The sequence below is a fragment of the Carcharodon carcharias genome, chromosome 33 (genome assembly GCF_017639515.1).
Source record: "Carcharodon carcharias isolate sCarCar2 chromosome 33, sCarCar2.pri, whole genome shotgun sequence".
Classification (NCBI taxonomy): Eukaryota; Metazoa; Chordata; class Chondrichthyes; order Lamniformes; family Lamnidae; genus Carcharodon; species Carcharodon carcharias.
The window spans coordinates 1,959,321-1,981,357 of record NC_054499.1 but is presented as its reverse complement, the minus strand read 5'-3'; the positions used below and the strand labels follow the sequence as shown (position 1 = coordinate 1,981,357).

The 22,037-nt window shown below is 56.1% G+C and overlaps 1 protein-coding gene across 3 annotated transcripts in view; it reads right to left on the bottom strand.

Annotated features, from left to right (window-relative positions):
* Window positions 1–1,911: 1,911 nt before the first annotated feature.
* The window catches only part of LOC121272314 (leucine-rich repeat and calponin homology domain-containing protein 4-like), a 142,208-nt gene continuing 122,082 nt past the window's right edge, over window positions 1,912–22,037 (bottom strand). For 2 of the 3 annotated variants that reach the window (XM_041178918.1, XM_041178920.1), the window contains 7 exons: window positions 14,473–14,515; window positions 13,668–13,725; window positions 10,098–10,214; window positions 9,664–9,797; window positions 9,024–9,161; window positions 8,407–8,484; window positions 5,374–7,414 (listed from right to left, as the gene is read on the bottom strand). In XM_041178918.1, coding sequence (XP_041034852.1) covers window positions 7,223–7,414; window positions 8,407–8,484; window positions 9,024–9,161; window positions 9,664–9,797; window positions 10,098–10,214; window positions 13,668–13,725; window positions 14,473–14,515 — 760 coding nt within the window. In that variant the 3' untranslated portion in view covers window positions 5,374–7,222. Of the gene's footprint in view, window positions 2,164–5,373; window positions 7,415–8,406; window positions 8,485–9,023; window positions 9,162–9,663; window positions 9,798–10,097; window positions 10,215–13,667; window positions 13,726–14,472; window positions 14,516–22,037 lie in introns of those variants that run through there. The other variant, XM_041178919.1, reaches the window with a different exon arrangement.

Here is a 22,037-nt window from a genome sequence, read left to right as displayed (position 1 = left end):
CCTCGGAGTTCAGCTCTTTTGTCCATGTTTGAACCAAGGCTGTAATGAGGTCAGGAGCTGAGTGGCCCTGGCGGAACCCAAACTGGGCATCAGTGAGCAGGTTATTGCTAAGCAAGTGGCGCTTGATAGCACTGTTGATGACCCCAACCATCACTTTACTGATGATGGAGAGTAGACTGATGGGGTGGTATTTGGCCGGGTTGGATTTGTCCTGCTTTTTGTGTACAGGACATACCTGGGCAATTTTCCACATAGCCGGGTAGATGCCAGTGTTGACAACTTGTTAATGAATGTTAAAAATAAGGTGCACGTACATCAAGTTAGGTGATATATAAAATGATGAGGGGTCTACGGTAGATAGGAGAGAGCAGATAGCTCAGTACTGGGAAAATCGGTGTAAGGTAATTGGTGGAAGGACTTGAGCGGAGTAAGTACATTCTTACACCCAGAAGGTGGTGGGGATCTGGAACTCACTGCCTGAAAGGATGGGATCATAAACCCTCATCACATTGAAATTTCACTCCGATGTGCAGCTGAGATTCTGCTCCCCGTTAAAATTTGGGATTAAACAGATTTTTAAAAAATCTGCTGGCACAGCACTGATGGGCAGAATGGCCTCCACCTGTGCGTAAGTATCTCCGATTCTATGAAGGGGGTTGAGGGGTGGGGGAAGCGAGGGGATAGGAATGTGAAGCAGCAGGGAGCTGGCCATGGTGTGAGGCACGCGGCTCAGAGTGTGGATAGTGAGCGTCTTACATCGTTAGCATCAATTCTGTCACCATATTAACAGGAGACCGTGTTTGTGCTCCATGTAGAAACGTAAATAGGGTGCAGTTCCAAGCTAGGGTGGATTCTGTGACAGTGGAGGAGGAGTGGAGGGGTGGTGGGGGGTGGTGTGTGTAGATTAAACGGGTGGGAGACTTTTAACGATGGGGCTTGGGTCCGTGTCCTATCTCAGTGTGCGCTTTGCCACAGATCTTCAGCGTTGTGATGTTATTCAGAGGGGTGAGGGGTGTGCTTGACGAACAGTGAGACGTTCTTCACTCAGGAGGTAATCGTTCACGTCCCTACCTGTGGGACAGAGCGGGAAACCACACAGGGGGTGGGGAGGGGAAGGAGAGGGTCAGGAGATTGTGGGGTGGGGGGTGGTGGTGGTCCTGCTGGACGAGTGGAATATTTCGGACTCAAGTTTCACCAGAATGCGTCCCAACGCTGATCCATTCAGGAACAAAGCATGGACCAGGCATTCAATCGGCGTTATTGCAATGCTTGTTCTGTCCCGTCTATTAATGGTTTATTTTTTTTTGGGGGGGGGGGGGGGGGGGTTGGGTGGTGTACAATTTGTGTTTCGTTTTCCCACGTCAAGCGGTTGCTGTTCGTTATGCATCTTCCTGATGGTCACTGCCCCGAACTCATCCAGCATAAATCCGTCTGTTTGTTCACCAATAAAAAAGTGTGATGCTTTCGTGTAAAAGTTTGGGTTTAATACCATGCGGATAAACTTGGATCGATGCAGCACGTTGACTTCACAACTCAGGACACCCCCCGAAACGCTTTCCAGCCGGGGGAAGCGCTTTTACTGCGAGAGGCACCAGCCCCGATGCGGCACAGACCAGGGCGACCGCTGCGCCCCGCACTCTGCCCGGAGTCGAGGCTGGAGACCCGTCAACATGGGGCCAGAGGAGGACTGGAGCTGTCATCAGAGGAGGACTGGAGCTGCCTGCTGCAGTTGAATAGTCCTGCCCAATAATCACTGTCTGTGCTCACTGGGGTGAGGTGGAAGGGGTTGGGGTGGGGGTCGATACTGCATGGGGAAGGGCACAGCAACAGGGGGACAAAATGGGGCAGAAGATGCAAACTTTACTCCAGATGCTTTCTTTCTTTCTTTTTTTTTTAAAAAAAAAACACCTATTGCATTTGAAAATTTATTTCTGACGATAACATTCAGACGTGAAGCTCTGACACCTTCCAGTCCTATTGCCACACAGCAGCACGTTCAATAGATAGCTGCAGTCCCAGGGAAGGTCAGGGCAAACATGTTCAATCCTGACCCAACAGCCTGACTTGTTTGGACTTCAGAGAAAGTTCCAGACTCTTGACTATCTGTGCAACTTTCAGCAGTCCATCCTCCTCCAGAACGTGACAGGACTGACACAGGAACTCCTGGGTAAAGGAGAAAAGACAAAACAATCAGACAGACAGACAGGAGCACATCCTGGATTAAAGCCAGCTCCCCTTCCAGTGGTCTGGTCGCTGTGACAGTGTGACCCCAGGCAGAGGGAGAGAGGGAGTAAGGGGGAAGAGAGAGGGAGTGAGGGGGAAGAGAGAGGGAGAGAGGGGGAAGAGAGAGGGAGTGAGGGGGAAGAGAGAGGGAGAAAGGGGGGGGGAAGAGAGAGGGAGAAAGGGGGGGGGAAGAGAGAGGGAGAAAGAGGGGGGGAAGAGAGAGGGAGTGAGGGGGGAAGAGAGAGGGAGTGAGGGGGGGAAGAGAGAGGGAGTGAGGGGGAAGAGAGAGGGAGTGAGGGGGGGAAGAGAGAGGGAGTGAGGGGGGAAGAGAGAGGGAGTGAGGGGGAAGTGAGAGGGAGTGAGGGGGAAGAGAGAGGGAGTGAGGGGGGAAGAGAGAGGGAGTGAGGGGGAAGAGAGATGGAGTGAGGGGGGGAAGAGAGAGGGAGTGAGGGGGAAGAGAGAGGGAGTGAGGGGGAAGAGAGAGGGAGTGAGGGGGAAGAGAGAGGGAGTGAGGGGGAAGAGAGAGGGAGTGAGGGGGAAGAGAGAGGGAGTGAGGGGGAAGAGAGAGGGAGTGAGGGGGAAGAGAGAGGAAGGAGAGGGAGAGTGGGGTAAGAGAGAGAGGGAGGAAAGAGGTGGGAGTGAGTAGAGAGGTAGAAAGAGAGGGAGGGATAGTGGGGCAAAGAGGAGGTAGGCAGAAGAGGGGGAAAGAGGGAGGGAGGGAGAGATGAGGGGGGGAAGTGGGAAAGGGAAAGGGAAGGGGGGAGGGGGAAGCGGGGAGGGGCAGGATTAAAAAAATCAGGATCTCCACCCATTTTGCGGGGAGAATGTATTTACCTGGGCAGTGAGGGACGGACAGGGCTGGAATTGTGATGCCCTCATGGTCAAATAACTTCCTGGCCTCTGCAAAATGGCCAATTGATTCAGGTGCAGGAGGGGGCCTTGCACCTGAGACTTATACCGCGGTGATAGGTGAGGGGGGGAGTGGGGGCAGTGAGCGGGGGAGCGGTGAGTGGGGGAAGGAGGGGTGGGTGGGGGAGGAGAGTGAGCAGGGGGGAGGGGGGGGGGGTGAGCAGGTGAAGGGGAGAGAGTGGGGGAGGGGGGGGGTGAGCGGGGAAATGGGACAGTGACTGACACCTGCTCCCCCATCACTAGCGACAAGACCCCTTTAAACAGTCAATTGTCAGCAATATTACCACAGCAAAAGCAACAGCCCCTCAAACAGCCAGTCGGACGGTGATAGTGAGGGGAGTGGGGGGGGGGGGGGTCATTCCCCCCTCCCCTAAAGGCCGCTGTCCCCTTTATCCACAGCATCTTCATTAAGCAAACAGCTCGGAACATGCAAACATGCTTATCCCAGTTAGACAGTGTGAACCTCCCTCTTTACAGACAGTGAGTGAAGCTCAGTCCACCCCCTCAACACCACTCCCACACCCGCCCATCGTGCCGGAAGGTCAGTGAAGGCAGCATGCAACCCCCACCCCCACCCCGAAAAACAGGGAGGACTGTTCCGGAACGTTCTTTACCTGGCTCCACCGTGCTCGTTCCTGGTCGAATCCCAATCTTTGGAAGGTCCCAATGATCGGAGAAGCCTTCACTCTGTCCCCCGGTTCCTGTCTGGGGGGTGGAATCGTGTGGCAGGATAGTGGGGGGGGGTACACAGGGGGAACAGACTGGAACACAACTGCTCTGTTCCCCCAGGGACTCATTGTGGGGCGCAACGCCCCCTCCCCGCCCCCCCTCCTCCCACACTGACACCCACCCCGTCACCCTGTCCACCACCTGCCTGTTAGAAAACACTGTAGGTTCAACTCTTGCCACCCCCACCCCCCACCCCCACTCAATCCCTCTCAGCCTAGTGAAGTAACTGTGTGGTTATTAGGAAAGGGCAATGTGAGGCCTTCCACAGGCGAATAGTATATAGGATACAGGGCACAACTTTCACATCTCCCAGAGATCAACATTGGTGTCACTGTCGTGTTATCGTTCATCTCCCCCAGTCCTCCAGTCTCCCCAGGGCCCACAGGCAGCAGGGTGGGTGGGGGACCTGGGCTGCAGAGGGAAGGGACAGGTGGGGAAAAGGGGGGGGGGGTGGGGTGCGGGTTCCACACAAACCCCCTGACACTCTCCCCATTCCCACCCCCTCCCAAAAACATTCCAGCTGGCGCACACACCCCATCGCCCGCAACCACCCCTCCCTTCACGTCGAGGACTTGTGGAAAGAGCAGTGAGGGCTGCAGATGATAAAACTGGATTCAATCCGAGATTGGCCAACACTCCAGCCCACCCCCCCAGCTTCCAGGGTGGTTTGTGCAGGGACAGGACCGGAGACCGGAGGGAGATTCACTCCTGAGATCAGTCGGTCACTCTTGAGTCAAACCAATTAAACTAAATTAGCAAAATCTGGGATAAAGCGAAAAGCAGCCCCTTAAAGGGAAACTGCAAAACCAAAGGCAAAAATTAAAGGAAACTTACATCAAACCAAAATGTGATTAAGACATTCGATAAATACCCCAGACCCTGCGGTGCTCACCGGGTATGGAAGGCAGACACTGTGTGCTCCCTCTTCAGGGACTCCCGGCCGTGAATATACCCGTGGAAGAGGGCCAAACAGTCAGGTGGGGTGACCCCCTCGATCCCCCACTGCCTGGACCTGTTAATGGCCAACTTAGCCGGGCCCAGGAGCAGGTTCACAAGGAGGTCCTCCTCCTTCCCGGACCCCTTCTGCACTGGGTGTAGGGGAGAGTGAACATGGGGCAATGGGATGGGTTTAAATGGGTGGGTAGACTGGGTAACAGGGGAGAGTGAACATGGGGCTATGGGATGGGTTTAAATGGGTGGGTAGACTGGGTAATAGGGGACACTCTCTCTTTCTGGCCATCCCACTCTCTGTGCGGGATGGAGCTGTGAGTGAGGGCCAGTGCCTGTCAGTGAGTAGAGAACACCTCCAGTTGTTGAGAACTTATGAAAAACCCCCTTCCCAAATTTCAGAACAGTTGATGCAAGGAAGCGAGTGCTGGAATCAGACGAGGACACAGGGTCAGAGAGCAGGTGAACTGACCAGTTAATCCCTGGCGTCAATAAAGTGGCTCCACACAATTGGACAGAAGCAGTTCCCAGGGTCAGGGGGAAAGAAGGTCAATGACAGCAGAGTTCTCTTTAGTCCGGTTTACTGGTGTGAATGGTGATGGTGAATTTTACATACACACCATTAACAGGCTGAGCCATACAGATACAAATTAATTGACAACACCTATATAAATTAATCATTTCAGCAGCACAAATCTGGAATGTTTCCACGGATAGAGGAACTAATAATTTAAAAGGCGAAACTGATTAAACACCAGAGGAACAGTCCAGCGAGTGACGGCACAGCACAGAATCCCAATCCCAACAAAAAGGGCTGTTCCCCTAATAAATGCTGGAGTGGTTTCTGTCCTTCTGTCTGTTTGCAGCATTCTGTTAATCTAAGGCACGCTATATCAAAGTGTTTGGTACCACAGTTGGGGGGGCAGTCGAGTTCCCGACGCCCCTCCAACCACAAAGGGTCAAGAGTTTGAATCCCTGGCTCCCCACCCACACCGCTGGACAGAGTCTGCAGAGACAGCCAGCGGCCAGACAATCTCCGGCCATGGTGAATCTGTCCAGCAATCGGCCGGACAGCAAGGAGCAGGAGTTCAAACCTCGGACACCAACCTCGCAAAAAAATTCAAATACCTGAAAATATTTACAATTCTTTTCTTTACAAATTCATGGGTTGGATACCAACTGTATCAAGGAGCGTACGAGAACAGGAACAAGGAAATTCCATCAAGGCTAGGGGTATTAAGCAGTGTGTGTTAAACTACAGGTTCCTTGATGCTTCACTCTCTGTAATCTGTACATCTTCTACATTCTTCATTAGGCCAGAACGAGTGAATATCGGACAGGAACCAGGCTGAGTATCGTTCCCCATCAATCCCCTCCCTCCCCCTCTATTACCGCATCCCCAAACACCCTCGCTTCAACATTCACTCCCGACGCCCGGTTGTCTTGTTGCTGACGAACACTCAAGGGCTTGTGGCGGAAGGTGAAGATTAGACACACAGTCGAGGATCCTTCATGCCACGCCAGAGCCTGTTGCCTCAAGGCAAGTCAGGAATCCACCGACACAGAGCAGGAGTTTAGCATAAGACAGCAGCTCTTCCCAGAGCTGCACAGGCCACATTTCATGAAAGCGTTTCCCCACATACAAATCAAATCCCATGAGGATCGAGACTAAAACTCAGATGTGGAAGGTGAAGACCAAGCAGCAGCTTCTAAAAAGATGCAGAGGCCGGCTGGGAGTGTGTGTCTGCAGCTCTGACATAGGCAAGTTCATTTGTGCCTGTGTCTGCTGCTGTGTGTGTGTGTATGTGTGGGGGGGCACATTTATGCGCATGTCAGTGTGCAGGTCTGCACTTATGATTGTGTATGTGGGGGTTTGCGTTTATACAACTGTCTGTCCAGGCACGTGGGTCTGCGTTTATGATTGTGTGTGTGGGTTTGTGTTTATGCATCTGTTTTTCCAGTCATGTGGGTCTGCATTTATGATTGTGTGTGTGTGGGTTTGTGTTTATGCATCTGTTTGTGCAGTCATGTGGGTCTGCGTTTATGATTGTGTATGTGGACGGTTTGCATTTATGCACCAGTCTGTCCAGGCACGTGGGTCTGTGTTTATGATTGTGTGTGTGGGTTCGCATTTATGCATCTGTTTGTCCAGTTATGTGGGTCTGTGTTTATGGTTGAGTGTGGGGGTTTGCATTTATGCACCTGTCTGCCCAGGTAACATGGGTCTGTGTTTGTAATTCTATGCGGGCTTGCGTTTATGCATCTGTATTAGTCTTAAATCCACAACCAAAACACTTTGTGGTACGAGCAGTCCCTTTCCCCCTGGGGTGAGGTGGGGGGGGGTGGGGGGGCCTCTGTCGATGTCCCTGGCAGCATTAGTGGGGCTGTGTAGCAGACGGACAGGAGTCTGTGGTTAGAAGGCTGGTACGTGACAATACAGCAAGTAAAGTAGCAGCATCAGGAGGACATAAAACGCAGAGAAGCCAGCGAGCTGATGGACTAGGGAGGTCTGCGGTGTATCAGCGTGCTCCAGTAACACTTCCACCGTTCCCCGCAGTCTGTGGACTTTACCCAGGAGAATGTCAGACGGCAAACAGAGATCAAGCTGTGTAGACAACAGGCCACATAACAGGAAAGGGAGAGAGAAGAGAGAGGACCATGGTTAGACATCGAGAGCGCTGTGCGTTTAAAACACATTATGCTTCACATAGCCTGCAGCTACCAAACACCGAGGACAGCGTTACAGACGAACATTAACTAACCGCTCCCGCTCCCACCCACGTACAACATCCCCTTTGGTTTGGTTCAATACAAACATCCCCCTCGGACCCAGTCAGGCTGATTCAAGGCTGGACAACCCAGGAACACACCCACCACCCGGGGGTCCGGCCGGGTAGGGGTCCCGGAGATCAGGGCGGGCGGGGGTCCCGGAGATCAGGGCGGGCGGGGGTCCCGGAGATCAGGGCGGGCGGGGGTCCCAGAGATCAGGGCGGGCGGGGGTCCCGGAGATCAGGGCGGGCGGGGGTCCACTGATGCTCCATTATCGTTCATTTATGAAATGTGAGCGTCGCTGGCTGGGCCCAGCATTTATTGCCCATTCCTAATTGCCCCTTGAGAAGGTGGTGGGTGAGCTGCTGCCTTCTTGAGCCGCTGCAGTCCATGTGGTGTAGGTACACCCACCGTGCTGTTAGGGAGGGAGTTCCAGGATTTTGACCCAGCGACAATGAAGGAACGGCCGATATATTTCCAAGTCAGGATGGTGAGTGACTTGGAGGGGAACTTCCAGGTGGTGGTGTCACCATGTGTCTGCTGCCCTTGTCCTTCTAGATGGTGAAAGGTCACAGACTGAATGTTTTCTGGGGGGTGCTGGGTTCCAGTGGGGGGGGGGGGTTGTGTCTGGGGACTCAAAAGGGAGAGACCGAGAAAGTCAGGTCACAACTGCCCGCCCCCCCCCCCACCCCCCCCGACCAACAATGTCAGAAACTCCCCACTCACCCCGAGGGAGGGAGAGTGGAGACGCGGTGTCAAACAGGTTTAAATAGGATAAAGCAACAGTGCATCGCTCGCCCACACAACACAAGACAGCACGGGTAATACCTGGGGAACTCCGATCTTCCGACAGGCTTCCAGGAAACTCTCCACGTTCCTTCTGCTCTTTGCTAAACTCAGTTTAGGCTGAGGGAGGAAGAGAGAGAGAGTGAGTGAGAGAAAATGAGAAAGGGAGGGCTGGGGGCGACAGAGGGAGCGAGGGGACAAGCCAGGGTGGGGGGTCGAGCCAGGGATTGTGGGAGGGAGGCAGCAAGGGAGAGAGCGAGAGACAGGGAGGGTGAGGGAGCCTCCTCACAGCTGTTCCTTCACCTGCCCTCATCCCTCCTTCCTCTCCAGTTAGGGAAAGAGGTACCGGAGCCCATCATTACACAGTCTTACATTTATTTACAGGGTGAAACAGTACAAGCATACATCTCCTAACTCAGTCACATGCAGTGTCAGTGTCTCTAGAGCTGCTCAAGAGAAACATCAATTCATATCCTCCATAAAATTAACCACAATTGATAAGCGATTAGCACACAGCCCCTCCTCCCTCCCTCCCAGTCTCGAACACGACATCCTCCACCTCTCTCTCTTCCACGCCACTCCATCGTTCACCCCTCATCCCTCGCGCCCCTCCTTCCAGTGCTGTCACTGGGGTACAGAGAGTTGGTGCAAACACTTACCACAGCGGGGGAGGGGATATGGATGATGGAAATGGATCTGGGTCGAATCTGATTCACGAGCTGACACAGCGTCACACCGTTATTCAGGGCCTCACTCAGGTCCTCTGGCAATGCTCGGTTTAACCGTGATTCAATGCTCTGTCCAAAAAATACAGACCACACGTTACAGAGTAAAGGTCCCTCTACACAGTCCCCATCAAACACTCCCAGGACAGGTACAGCACGGGGTTAGATACAGAGTAAAGCTCACTCTACACTGTCTCCATCAAACACTCCCAGGACAGGTACAGCACGGGGTTAGATACAGAGTAAATCTCCCTCTACACTGTCCCCATCAAACACTCCCAGGACAGGTACAGCACGGGGTTAGATACAGAGTAAACGTGAACGTTCTCAGCTCTGAAACATCTTGAGCAAGGCTCTTTCTCTCCCCGCCCCTCTCTGTCCCTCCGCCCGCCCCTCTCTGTCCCTCCGCCCGCCCCTCTCCGCCTGTCTGTCTGTCTCTCGTCGCCTGTCTGTCTGTCTCTCTCCGCCTGTCTGTCTGTCTCTTGCGCTTTCCTCTCAGCTGCTGAAGGGAAACGTTTGGCTTTGTTTGGAGCTGGGGAAGCCGTGTGTCTGATGGAGACATTCAGTGACTGACCTTTCGAAGCTGTGCAATCAGCTCCTGCTCGCTGGTCTCCTGCTCTGTGTTCCGCTGCCTCACTGCCGGCTTCAGGTCCACTGGAAACTCTGGGAAGGTGTAGTTCGGACTCTGAGGGGAGACCGGACTCACAGCTGGGGAGATAAAGAGAGAATCAGAAGCATCGGTTTCTGCATCCTGTGACTTTCTAAAGATCACTCTGACCCTTCCCAGGCATCAAATCCAACATGTCCATAAACACAAGAGCTCTCAGATGCAAAGGAGTCGATTCCAATCAGGACATCGAGAGGCAGAGCTCAGCGCGGGTCAGAGCCACAACAGACAGGACTTCACCGCTCAGTGGAGATCAGCTGCTCGGACTCTTCAAATGAAGATTTCAACGAGTGAGAGGGAGGGGGATGAAAAGGAGTGATGGGAGGGGGGGGGTCACGTACCTGAGTTACTCTTCAAGTTGCTCCGTGTGGATGATCGGAACAAGAAGCTGTTTGGTCTGCTAACAGGACCAGGTTCCTTCAGTGTGGTGGGTAGGGAGCTGGGGTTTGAAGGGGCATCTAGGCACACAAAGCAGAATTCAGAGTGAGCTTAACACACACACACACGCGCCCAGAGACACAGAGATGCAGGCGCACACACAGACCCACACAGGGGCGCGCGCACACACAGACCCACACAGGGGCGCGCGCACACACAGACCCACACAGGGGCGCGCGCACACACAGACCCACACAGGGGCGCGCGCACCCACACGGGCGTATAGACACAGACACGCACACGGGCGTATAGACACAGGCACCCACACGGGCGTATAGACACAGGCACCCACACGGGCGTATAGACACAGGCACCCACACGGGCGTATCGACACAGACACCCACACGGGCGTATCGACACAGACACCCACACGGGCGTATCGACACAGACACGCACACGGGCGTATCGACACAGACACGCACACGGGCGTATCGACACAGACACGCACACGGGCGTATCGACACAGACACGCACACGGGCGTATCGACACAGACACGCACACGGGCGTATCGACACAGACACGCACACGGGCGTATCGACACAGACACGCACACGGGCGTATCGACACAGACACGCACACGGGCGTATCGACACAGACACGCACACGGGCGTATAGACACAGGCACCCACACGGGCGTATAGACACAGACACGCACACGGGCCTATCGACACAGACACGCACACGGGCGTATAGACACAGGCACCCACACGGGCGTATAGACACAGACACGCACACGGGCGTATCGACACAGACACGCACACGGGCGTATCGACACAGACAGGCACACGGGCGTATCGACACAGACACGCACACGGGCGTATCGACACAGACACGCACACGGGCGTATCGACACAGACACGCACACGGGCGTATCGACACAGACACGCACACGGGCGTATCGACACAGACACGCACACGGGCGTATCGACACAGACACGCACACGGGCGTATCGACACAGACACGCACACGGGCGTATCGACACAGACACGCACACGGGCGTATCGACACAGACACGCACACGGGCGTATCGACACAGACACGCACACGGGCGTATAGACACAGACACGCACAAGGGCGTATAGACACAGACACGCACACGGGCGTATAGACACAGACACGCACACGGACGTATAGACACAGGCACCCACACGGGCGTATAGACACAGGCACCCACACGGGCGTATAGACACAGGCACCCACACGGGCGTATAGACACAGGCACCCACACGGGCGTATAGACACAGGCACCCACACGGGCGTATAGACACAGGCACCCACACGGGCGTATAGACACAGGCACCCACACGGGCGTATAGACACAGGCACCCACACGGGCGTATAGACACAGGCACCCACACGGGCGTATAGACACAGGCACCCACACGGGCGTATCGACACAGGCACCCACACGGACGTATAGACACAGGCACCCACACGGACGTATAGACACAGGCACCCACACGGGCGTATCGACACAGACACGCACACGGGCGTATAGACACAGACACGCACACGGGCGTATCGACACAGACACGCACACGGGCGTATCGACACAGACACGCACACGGGCGTCTAGACACAGACACCCACGTGGGCGTGTCGACACAGACACGCACACGGGCGTGTCGACACAGACACGCACACGGGCGTGTCGACACAGACACGCACACGGGCGTGTCGACACAGACACGCACACGGGCGTCGACACAGACACGCACACGGGCGTGTCGACACAGACACGCACACGGGCGTGTCGACACAGACACGCACACGGGCGTGTCGACACAGACACGCACACGGGCGTGTCGACACAGACACGCACACGGGCGTATAGACACAGACGCCCACACGGGCGTATAGACACAGACGCGCACACGGGCGTATAGACACAGACGCGCACACGGGCGTATAGACACAGACGCGCACACGGGCGTATAGACACAGACACGCACACGGGCGTATAGACACAGACACGCACACGGGCGTATAGACACAGACACGCACACGGGCGTATAGACACAGACACCCACATGGACGTATAGACACAGACACCCACACGGACGTATAGACACAGACACGCACACGGACGTATTGACACAGACACGCACACGGACGTATAGACACAGACACCCACACGGACGTATAGACACAGACACGCACACGGGCGTGTCGACACAGACACGCACACGGGCGTGTCGACACAGACACGCACACGGGCGTGTCGACACAGACACGCACACGGGCGTATAGACACAGACGCCCACACGGGCGTATAGACACAGACGCGCACACGGGCGTATAGACACAGACGCGCACACGGGCATATAGACACAGACGCGCACACGGGCGTATAGACACAGACACGCACACGGGCGTATAGACACAGACACGCACACGGGCGTATAGACACAGACACGCACACGGGCGTATAGACACAGACACCCACATGGACGTATAGACACAGACACCCACACGGACGTATAGACACAGACACGCACACGGACGTATTGACACAGACACGCACACGGACGTATAGACACAGACACCCACACGGACGTATAGACACAGACACCCACACGGACGTATAGACACAGACACGCACACGGACGTATAGACACAGACACCCACACGGACATATAGACACAGACAGCAACACGGACGTATAGACACAGACACCCACACGGACGTATAGACACAGACACGGACGTATAGACACAGACGTATAGACACAGACACGGACGTATAGACACAGACACGCACGTATAGACACAGACACGGATGTATAGACACAGACACACACGTATAGACACAGACACACATGTATAGACACAGACACGCACACGGATGTATAGACACAGACACCCACACGGGCGTATAGACACAGACACCCACACGGGCGTATAGACACAGACACCCACACGGGCGTATAGACACAGACACCCACACGGGCGTATAGACACAGACACCCACACGGGCGTATAGACACAGACACCCAAATGGGCGTATAGACACAGACACCCACACGGGCGTATAGACACAGACACCCACACGGGCGTATAGACACAGACACCCACACGGACGTATAGACACAGACACCCACACGGACGTATAGACACAGACACCCACACGGGCGTATAGACATAGACACCCACACGGGCGTATAGACACAGACACCCACACGGGCGTATAGACACAGACACCCACACGGGCGTATAGACACAGACACCCACACGGACGTAAAGACACAGACACCCACACGGACGTATAGACACAGACACGCACACGGACGTATAGACACAGACACCCACACCGACGTATAGGCACAGACACCCACACCGACGTATAGACACAGACACCCACACCGACGTATAGACACAGACACCCACACCGACGTATAGACACAGACACCCACACGGACGTACAGACACAGACACGCACTCAAGTACACACACGTGCTGCTGTGTTCCTCACCTGGTCGATCAGCCGTTGTCGAGAGGCTACTGGAGAGGTTTACAGGACAGCTCTCACTCTACAAATACAAAATAAACGGGAAAGTCTAGAGTGGGAGATGGACAGGGAACGCGCTGCCAATCCACTGCAGAGACAGACATGGGGCTGACAGGCAGATATCACCAACCAGGGCTCTGCTCAGCCTCTCTCTGTTCCTCAAACACATGCTCAATATATTAATAAGCTTAAAACCCGACATAGTTACTGCAGAGCCCAACAGACAGTCTCCTGTGAAACAGCTCAAAACCTAACCATACTCGTCAAAATCAGATTTATAAACCTCAACCCAGCCGACATTCCTGCTCCTGATCACGAGAGAAGGTGGGGGGGGGGGAGGAGGGATGGGGGTGAGCGGAAGTGGGGGTAGGGAGATGGGGAGAGGGGAGGGGGTTAGGGAGACGGGGAGAGGGGGGTAGGGGGTTAGGGGGGAGGGGGTTAGGGAGACGGGGAGAAGTGGGGAGGGGGGTAGGGAGATGGGGAGAAGGGGGGAGGGGAGAGTTGATGTGCGGTGACTGTTCTCTGTGGGTGCCCTTCCCCAGTGTCTGTCAGACTGACCCCAGCAAATGTGAGGGTATTTTCTGGCCCCCATCCTGGGTTACAGGAGGAACACAGGAATGAAGTCACAGGAGGGATTAATGGGGTGGTGGGTGGGGGGGAGGGAGGGGGGGGTAAATTGGGGTCACTGGTCAATCCTAAAGACACACGGGACATTGTCAGGACAGGGCAATAATTTCAGAGGCAGTAAACGATGATAAGAGTCACTTACCCGGGGCTGAGTCTGTGAACCCGCGCTGTTCCCAGAGCTGACACTAGAGGGAGGCAAGGAACCAGTTATTAAAATACAATCTCAGCTCCAGTCCTGGGTCATGAATGAACCAGGATTCAACCCAAACTGGGACTAAACCAGGATGCAGCCCAAACTGGGACTAAACCAGGATGCAGCCCAAACTGGGACTAAACCAGGATGCAGCCCAAACTGGGACTAAACCAGGATGCAACCCAAACTGGGACTAAACCAGGATGCAACCCAAACTGGGACTGAACTAGGGTTACACCCGCATCAAGTCTGAACCAGGATTAATCCCGCAAAGGGACTGAAACAGGATTTTTTTTCTATATTCATTCCCAGGATATGGGCTTCACTGGCTGGTCCCAGCATTTATTGCCCATCCCTAATTGCCCCTTGAGAAGGTGGTGGGTGAGCTGCCTCCTTGAGCCGCTGCAGTCCATGTGGTGTAGGTACACCCACAGCGCTGTTAGGGAGGGAGTTCCAGGATTTTGACCCAGTGACAGTGAAGGAACGGCCGATATACTTCCAAGTCAGGATGGTGAGTGACTTGGAGGGAACTTCCGGGTGGTGGGGTTCCCCATGGGTCTGCTGCCCTTGTCCTTCTAGTTGGTAGCGGGTTTGGAAGGTGCTGTCTAAAGAGCCTTGGTGAATTCCTGCAGTGCATCTTGTAGATGGTACACACACTGCTGCTACTGTGCGTCGGTGGTGAGTGAATGTTTGTGGATGTGGTGCCAATCAAGTGGGGCTGCTTTGTCCTGGATGGTGTTGAGCTTCTTGAGTGTTGTGGGAGCTGCACTCATCCAGGCAAGTGGGGAGTATTCCATCACACTCCTGACTTGTGCCTTGTAGATGGTGGACAGGCTTCGGGGAGTCAGGAGGTGAGTTACTCATTGCAGGATTCCAACCTCTGACCTGCTCTTGTAGCCACAGTATTTATATGGCTGGTCCAGTTCAGTTTCTGGTCAATGGTAACCCCCATAGTGGGTTGACAGTAGGGGATTCAGTGATGGTAATGCCATTGAATGTCATGGGGCAGTGGTTAGATTGTCTCTTGTTGGAGATGGTCATTGCCTGACACTTGTGTGGTGTGAATGTTACTTGCCACTTTTCAGCCCAAGTCTGGATATTGTCCAGGTCTTGCTGCATTTGGACATGGACTGCTTCAGTATCTGAGGAGTCGCGAATGGTGCTGAACATTGTGCAATCATCAGTGAACATCCCCACTTCTGACCTTATGATGGAAGGAAGGTCATTGATGAAGCAGCTGAAGATGGTTGGGCCGAGGACACTAACCTGAGGAACTCCTGCAGTGATGTCCTGGAGCTGAGATGATTGACCTCCAACAACCACAACCATCTTCCTTTGTGCTGGGTATGACTCCAACCAGTGGAGAGGATTAAACCCACACTGGGACTGAACCTACACTGGGACTGAACTAGGATTAAACTCCCGAGCCAGGCAGTCAGCTGCAGCAAGGGGAGAGAGTGTGAAAGGAGGACTCTGTGACAGGCTGTCAGCAGCAGCAAGGGGAGAGAGTGTGAGAGGAGGACCCTGGGACAGTCAGTCAGCAGTACCTAGAGGAGAGTGAGAGAGGAGGACCCTGGGACAGTCAGCAGCACCTAGAGGAGTGTGTGAGAGGAGGACCCTGGGACAGTCAGCAGCACCTAGAGGAGAGTGTGAGAGGAGGACCCTGGGACAGTCAGCAGCACCTAGAGGAGAGTGTGAGAGGAGGACCCTGGGACAGTCAGCAGCACCTAGAGGAGAGTGTGAGAGGAGGACCCTGGGACAGACAGTCAGCAGCACCTAGAGGAGAGTGTGAGAGGAGGACCCTGGGACAGTCAGCAGCACCTAGAGGAGAGTGTGAGAGAAGGACCCTGGGACAGTCAGCAGCACCTAGAGGAGAGTGTGAGAGGAGGACCCTGGGACAGACAGTCAGCACCTAGAGGAGAGTGTGAGAGGAGGACCCTGGGACAGTCAGCAGCACCTAGAGGAGAGTGTGAGAGGAGGACCCTGGGGCAGTCAGTCAGCAGCACCTAGAGGAGAGAGTGAGAGGAGGACCCTGGGAAAGCCAGCAGCACCGAGAGGAGAGTGTGAGAGGAGGACCCTGGGACAGTCAGCAGCACCTAGAGGAGAGAGTGAGAGGAGGGCCCTGGGACAGACAGCAGCACCTAGAGGAGAGAGTGAGAGGAGGACCCTGGGGCAGTCAGCAGCACCTAGAGGAGAGTGTGAGAGGAGGACCCTGGGACAGTCAGTCAGCAGCACCTAGAGGAGAGTGTGAGAGGAGGACCCTGGGACAGTCAGCAGCACCTAGAGGAGAGTGTGAGAGGAGGACCCTGGGACAGTCAGCAGCACCTAGAGGAGAGTGTGAGAGGAGGGCCCTGGGACAGTCAGCAGCACCAAGAGGAGAGAGTGAGAGGAGGACCCTGGGACAGTCAGTCAGCAGCACCTAGAGGAGAGTGTGAGAGGAGGACCCTGGGAAAGACAGTCAGCACCTAGAGGAGAGTGTGAGAGGAGGGCCCTGGGACAGTCAGCAGCACCTAGAGGAGAGTGTGAGAGGAGGGCCCTGGGACAGTCAGCAGCACCTAGAGGAGAGTGAGAGGAGGACCCTGGGACAGTCAGCAGCACCTAGAGGAGAGTGTGAGAGGAGGACCCTGGGACAGTCAGCAGCACCTAGAGGAGAGTGTGAGAGGAGGGCCCTGGGACAGTCAGCAGCACCAAGAGGAGAGAGTGAGAGGAGGACCCTGGGACAGTCAGTCAGCAGCACCTAGAGGAGAGTGTGAGAGGAGGACCCTGGGAAAGACAGTCAGCACCTAGAGGAGAGTGTGAGAGGAGGGCCCTGGGACAGTCAGCAGCACCTAGAGGAGAGTGTGAGAGGAGGGCCCTGGGACAGTCAGCAGCACCTAGAGGAGAGTGAGAGGAGGACCCTGGGACAGTCAGCAGCGCCTAGAGGAGAGTGAGAGGAGGACCCTGGGACAGTCAGCAGCGCCTAGAGGAGAGTGTGAGAGGAGGACCCTGGGACAGTCAGCAGCACCTAGAGGAGAGTGTGAGAGGAGGACCCTGGGACAGACAGTCAGCAGCACCTAGAGGAGAGTGTGAGAGGAGGACCCTGGGACAGTCAGCAGCACCTAGAGGAGAGTGTGAGAGAAGGACCCTGGGACAGTCAGCAGCACCTAGAGGAGAGTGTGAGAGGAGGACCCTGGGACAGACAGTCAGCACCTAGAGGAGAGTGTGAGAGGAGGACCCTGGGACAGTCAGCAGCACCTAGAGGAGAGTGTGAGAGGAGGACCCTGGGGCAGTCAGTCAGCAGCACCTAGAGGAGAGAGTGAGAGGAGGACCCTGGGACAGCCAGCAGCACCTAGAGGAGAGTGTGAGAGGAGGGCCCTGGGACAGACAGTCAGCAGCACCTAGAGGAGAGTGTGAGAGGAGGACCCTGGGACAGTCAGCAGCACCTAGAGGAGAGTGTGAGAGGAGGACCCTGGGACAGTCAGCAGCACCTAGAGGAGAGTGTGAGAGGAGGACCCTGGGACAGTCAGCAGCGCCTAGAGGAGAGTGTGAGAGGAGGACCCTGGGACAGTCAGCAGCACCTAGAGGAGAGTGTGAGAGGAGGACCCTGGGACAGTCAGCAGCACCTAGAGGAGAGAGTGAGAGGAGGACCCTGGGACAGTCAGTCAGCAGCACCTAGAGGAGAGTGTGAGAGGAGGGCCCTGGGACAGTCAGCAGCACCTAGAGGAGAGTGTGAGAGGAGGACCCTGGGACAGACAGCTGCACCTAGAGGAGTGTGTGAGAGGAGGACCCTGGGACAGTCAGCAGCACCTAGAGGAGAGTGTGAGAGGAGGACCCTGGGACAGTCAGCAGCACCTAGAGGAGAGTGTGAGAGGAGGACCCTGGGACAGGCAGTCAGCAGCACCTAGAGGAGAGTGAGAGGAGGACCCTGGGACAGTCAGCACCGCTTAGTGGAGAGTGTGAGAGGAGGACCCTGGGACAGTCAGCAGCACCTAGAGGAGAGTGTGAGAGGAGGACCCTGGGACAGACAGTCAGCAGCACCTAGAGGAGAGTGTGAGAGGAGGACCCTGGGACAGTCAGCAGCACCTAGAGGAGAGTGTGAGAGAAGGACCCTGGGACAGTCAGCAGCACCTAGAGGAGAGTGTGAGAGGAGGACCCTGGGACAGACAGTCAGCACCTAGAGGAGAGTGTGAGAGGAGGACCCTGGGACAGTCAGCAGCACCTAGAGGAGAGTGTGAGAGGAGGACCCTGGGGCAGTCAGTCAGCAGCACCTAGAGGAGAGAGTGAGAGGAGGACCCTGGGACAGCCAGCAGCACCTAGAGGAGAGTGTGAGAGGAGGGCCCTGGGACAGACAGTCAGCAGCACCTAGAGGAGAGTGTGAGAGGAGGACCCTGGGACAGTCAGCAGCACCTAGAGGAGAGTGTGAGAGGAGGACCCTGGGACAGTCAGCAGCACCTAGAGGAGAGTGTGAGAGGAGGACCCTGGGACAGTCAGCAGCGCCTAGAGGAGAGTGTGAGAGGAGGACCCTGGGACAGTCAGCAGCACCTAGAGGAGAGTGTGAGAGGAGGACCCTGGGACAGTCAGCAGCACCGAGAGGAGAGAGTGAGAGGAGGACCCTGAGACAGTCAGTCAGCAGCACCTAGAGGAGAGTGTGAGAGGAGGGCCCTGGTACAGTCAGCAGCACCTAGAGGAGAGTGTGAGAGGAGGACCCTGGGACAGACAGCAGCACCTAGAGGAGTGTGTGAGAGGAGGACCCTGGGACAGTCAGCAGCACTTAGAGGAGAGTGTGAGAGAAGGACCCTGGGACAGGCAGTCAGCAGCACCTAGAGGAGAGTGTGAGAGGAGGACCCTGGGACAGGCAGTCAGCAGCACCTAGAGGAGAGTGTGAGGAGGACTCTGGGATAGGCAGTCAGCAGCACCTAGAGGAGAGTGTGAGAGGAGGACCCTGGGACAGTCAGCAGCACCTAGAGGAGAGTGTGAGAGGAGGGCCCTGGGACAGTCAGCAGCACCTAGAGGAGAGTGTGAGAGGAGGACCCTGGGACAGTCAGCAGCACCGAGAGGAGAGTGTGAGAGGAGGACCCTGGGACAGTCAGCAGCACCTAGAGGAGAGAGTGAGAGGAGGGCCCTGGGACAGACAGCAGCACCTAGAGGAGAGTGTGAGAGGAGGACCCTGGGACAGACAGCAGCACCTAGAGGAGTGTGTGAGAGGAGGACCCTGGGACAGTCAGCAGCACTTAGAGGAGAGTGTGAGAGAAGGACCCTGGGACAGGCAGTCAGCAGCACCTAGAGGAGAGTGTGAGAGGAGGACCCTGGGACAGGCAGTCAGCAGCACCTAGAGGAGAGTGTGAGGAGGACTCTGGGATAGGCAGTCAGCAGCACCTAGAGGAGAGTGTGAGAGGAGGACCCTGGGACAGTCAGCAGCACCTAGAGGAGAGTGTGAGAGGAGGGCCCTGGGACAGTCAGCAGCACCTAGAGGAGAGTGTGAGAGGAGGACCCTGGGACAGTCAGCAGCACCGAGAGGAGAGTGTGAGAGGAGGACCCTGGGACAGTCAGCAGCACCTAGAGGAGAGAGTGAGAGGAGGGCCCTGAGACAGACAGCAGCACCTAGAGGAGAGTGTGAGAGGAGGACCCTGGGACAGTCAGCAGCACCTAGAGGAGAGTGTGAGAGGAGGACCCTGGGACAGTCAGCAGCACCTAGAGGCGAGTGTGAGAGGAGGACCCTGGGACAGTCAGCAGCACCTAGAGGAGAGTGTGAGAGGAGGACCCTGGGACAGTCAGCAGCACCTAGAGGAGAGTGTGAGAGGAGGACCCTGGGACAGTCAGCAGCACCTAGAGGAGAGTGTGAGAGGAGGACCCTGGGACAGTCAGTCAGCAGCACCTAGAGGAGAGTGTGAGAGGAGGACCCTGGGACAGTCAGCAGCACCTAGAGGAGAGTGTGAGAGGAGGACGCTGGGACAGTCAGCAGCACCTAGAGGAGAGTGTGAGAGGAGGACCCTGGGACAGTCAGCAGCACCTAGAGGAGAGTGTGACAGGAGGACCCTGGGACAGTCAGCAGCACCTAGAGGAGAGAGTGAGAGGAGGACCCGGCGACAGTCAGTCAGCAGCACCTAGAGGAGAGTGTGAGAGGAGGACCCTGGGACAGTCAGTCAGCAGCACCTAGAGGAGAGTGTGAGAGGAGGACCCTGGGACAGTCAGCAGCACCTAGAGGAGAGTGTGAGAGGAGGACCCTGGGACAGTCAGCAGCACCTAGAGGAGAGTGTGAGAGGAGGGCCCTGGGACAGTCAGCAGCACCTAGAGGAGAGAGTGAGAGGAGGACCCTGGGACAGTCAGTCAGCAGCACCTAGAGGAGAGTGTGAGAGGAGGACCCTGGGACAGACAGTCAGCACCTAGAGGAGAGTGTGAGAGGAGGGCCCTGGGACAGTCAGCAGCACCTAGAGGAGAGTGTGAGAGGAGGGCCCTGGGACAGTCAGCAGCACCTAGAGGAGAGTGAGAGGAGGACCCTGGGACAGTCAGCAGCGCCTAGAGGAGAGTGTGAGAGGAGGACCCTGGGACAGTCAGCAGCACCTAGAGGAGAGTGTGAGAGAAGGACCCTGGGACAGTCAGCAGCACCTAGAGGAGAGTGTGAGAGGAGGACCCTGGGACAGACAGTCAGCACCTAGAGGAGAGTGTGAGAGGAGGACCCTGGGACAGTCAGCAGCACCTAGAGGAGAGTGTGAGAGGAGGACCCTGGGACAGTCAGTCAGCAGCACCTAGAGGAGAGAGTGAGAGGAGGACCCTGGGACAGCCAGCAGCACCTAGAGGAGAGTGTGAGAGGAGGGCCCTGGGACAGACAGTCAGCAGCACCTAGAGGAGAGTGTGAGAGGAGGACCCTGGGACAGTCAGCAGCACCTAGAGGAGAGTGTGAGAGGAGGACCCTGGGACAGTCAGCAGCACCTAGAGGAGAGTGTGAGAGGAGGACCCTGGGACAGTCAGCAGCGCCTAGAAGAGAGTGTGAGAGGAGGACCCTGGGACAGTCAGCAGCACCTAGAGGAGAGTGTGAGAGGAGGACCCTGGGACAGACAGTCAGCAGCACCTAGAGGAGAGTGTGAGAGGAGGACCCTGGGACAGTCAGCAGCACCTAGAGGAGAGTGTGAGAGGAGGACCCTGGGACAGTCAGCAGCACCTAGAGGAGAGTGTGAGAGGAGGACCCTGGGACAGGCAGTCAGCACCTAGAGGAGAGTGTGAGAGGAGGACCCTGGGGCAGTCAGTCAGCAGCACCTAGAGGAGAGAGTGAGAGGAGGACCCTGGGACAGCCAGCAGCACCGAGAGGAGAGTGTGAGAGGAGGGCCCTGGGACAGACAGTCAGCAGCACCTAGAGGAGAGTGTGAGAGGAGGACCCTGGGACAGTCAGCAGCACCTAGAGGAGAGTGTGAGAGGAGGACGTGGGACAGTCAGCAGCACCTAGAGCAGAGTGTGAGAGGAGGACCCTGGGACAGTCAGCAGCACCTAGAGGAGAGAGTGAGAGGAGGACCCTGGGACAGTCAGCAGCACCTAGAGGA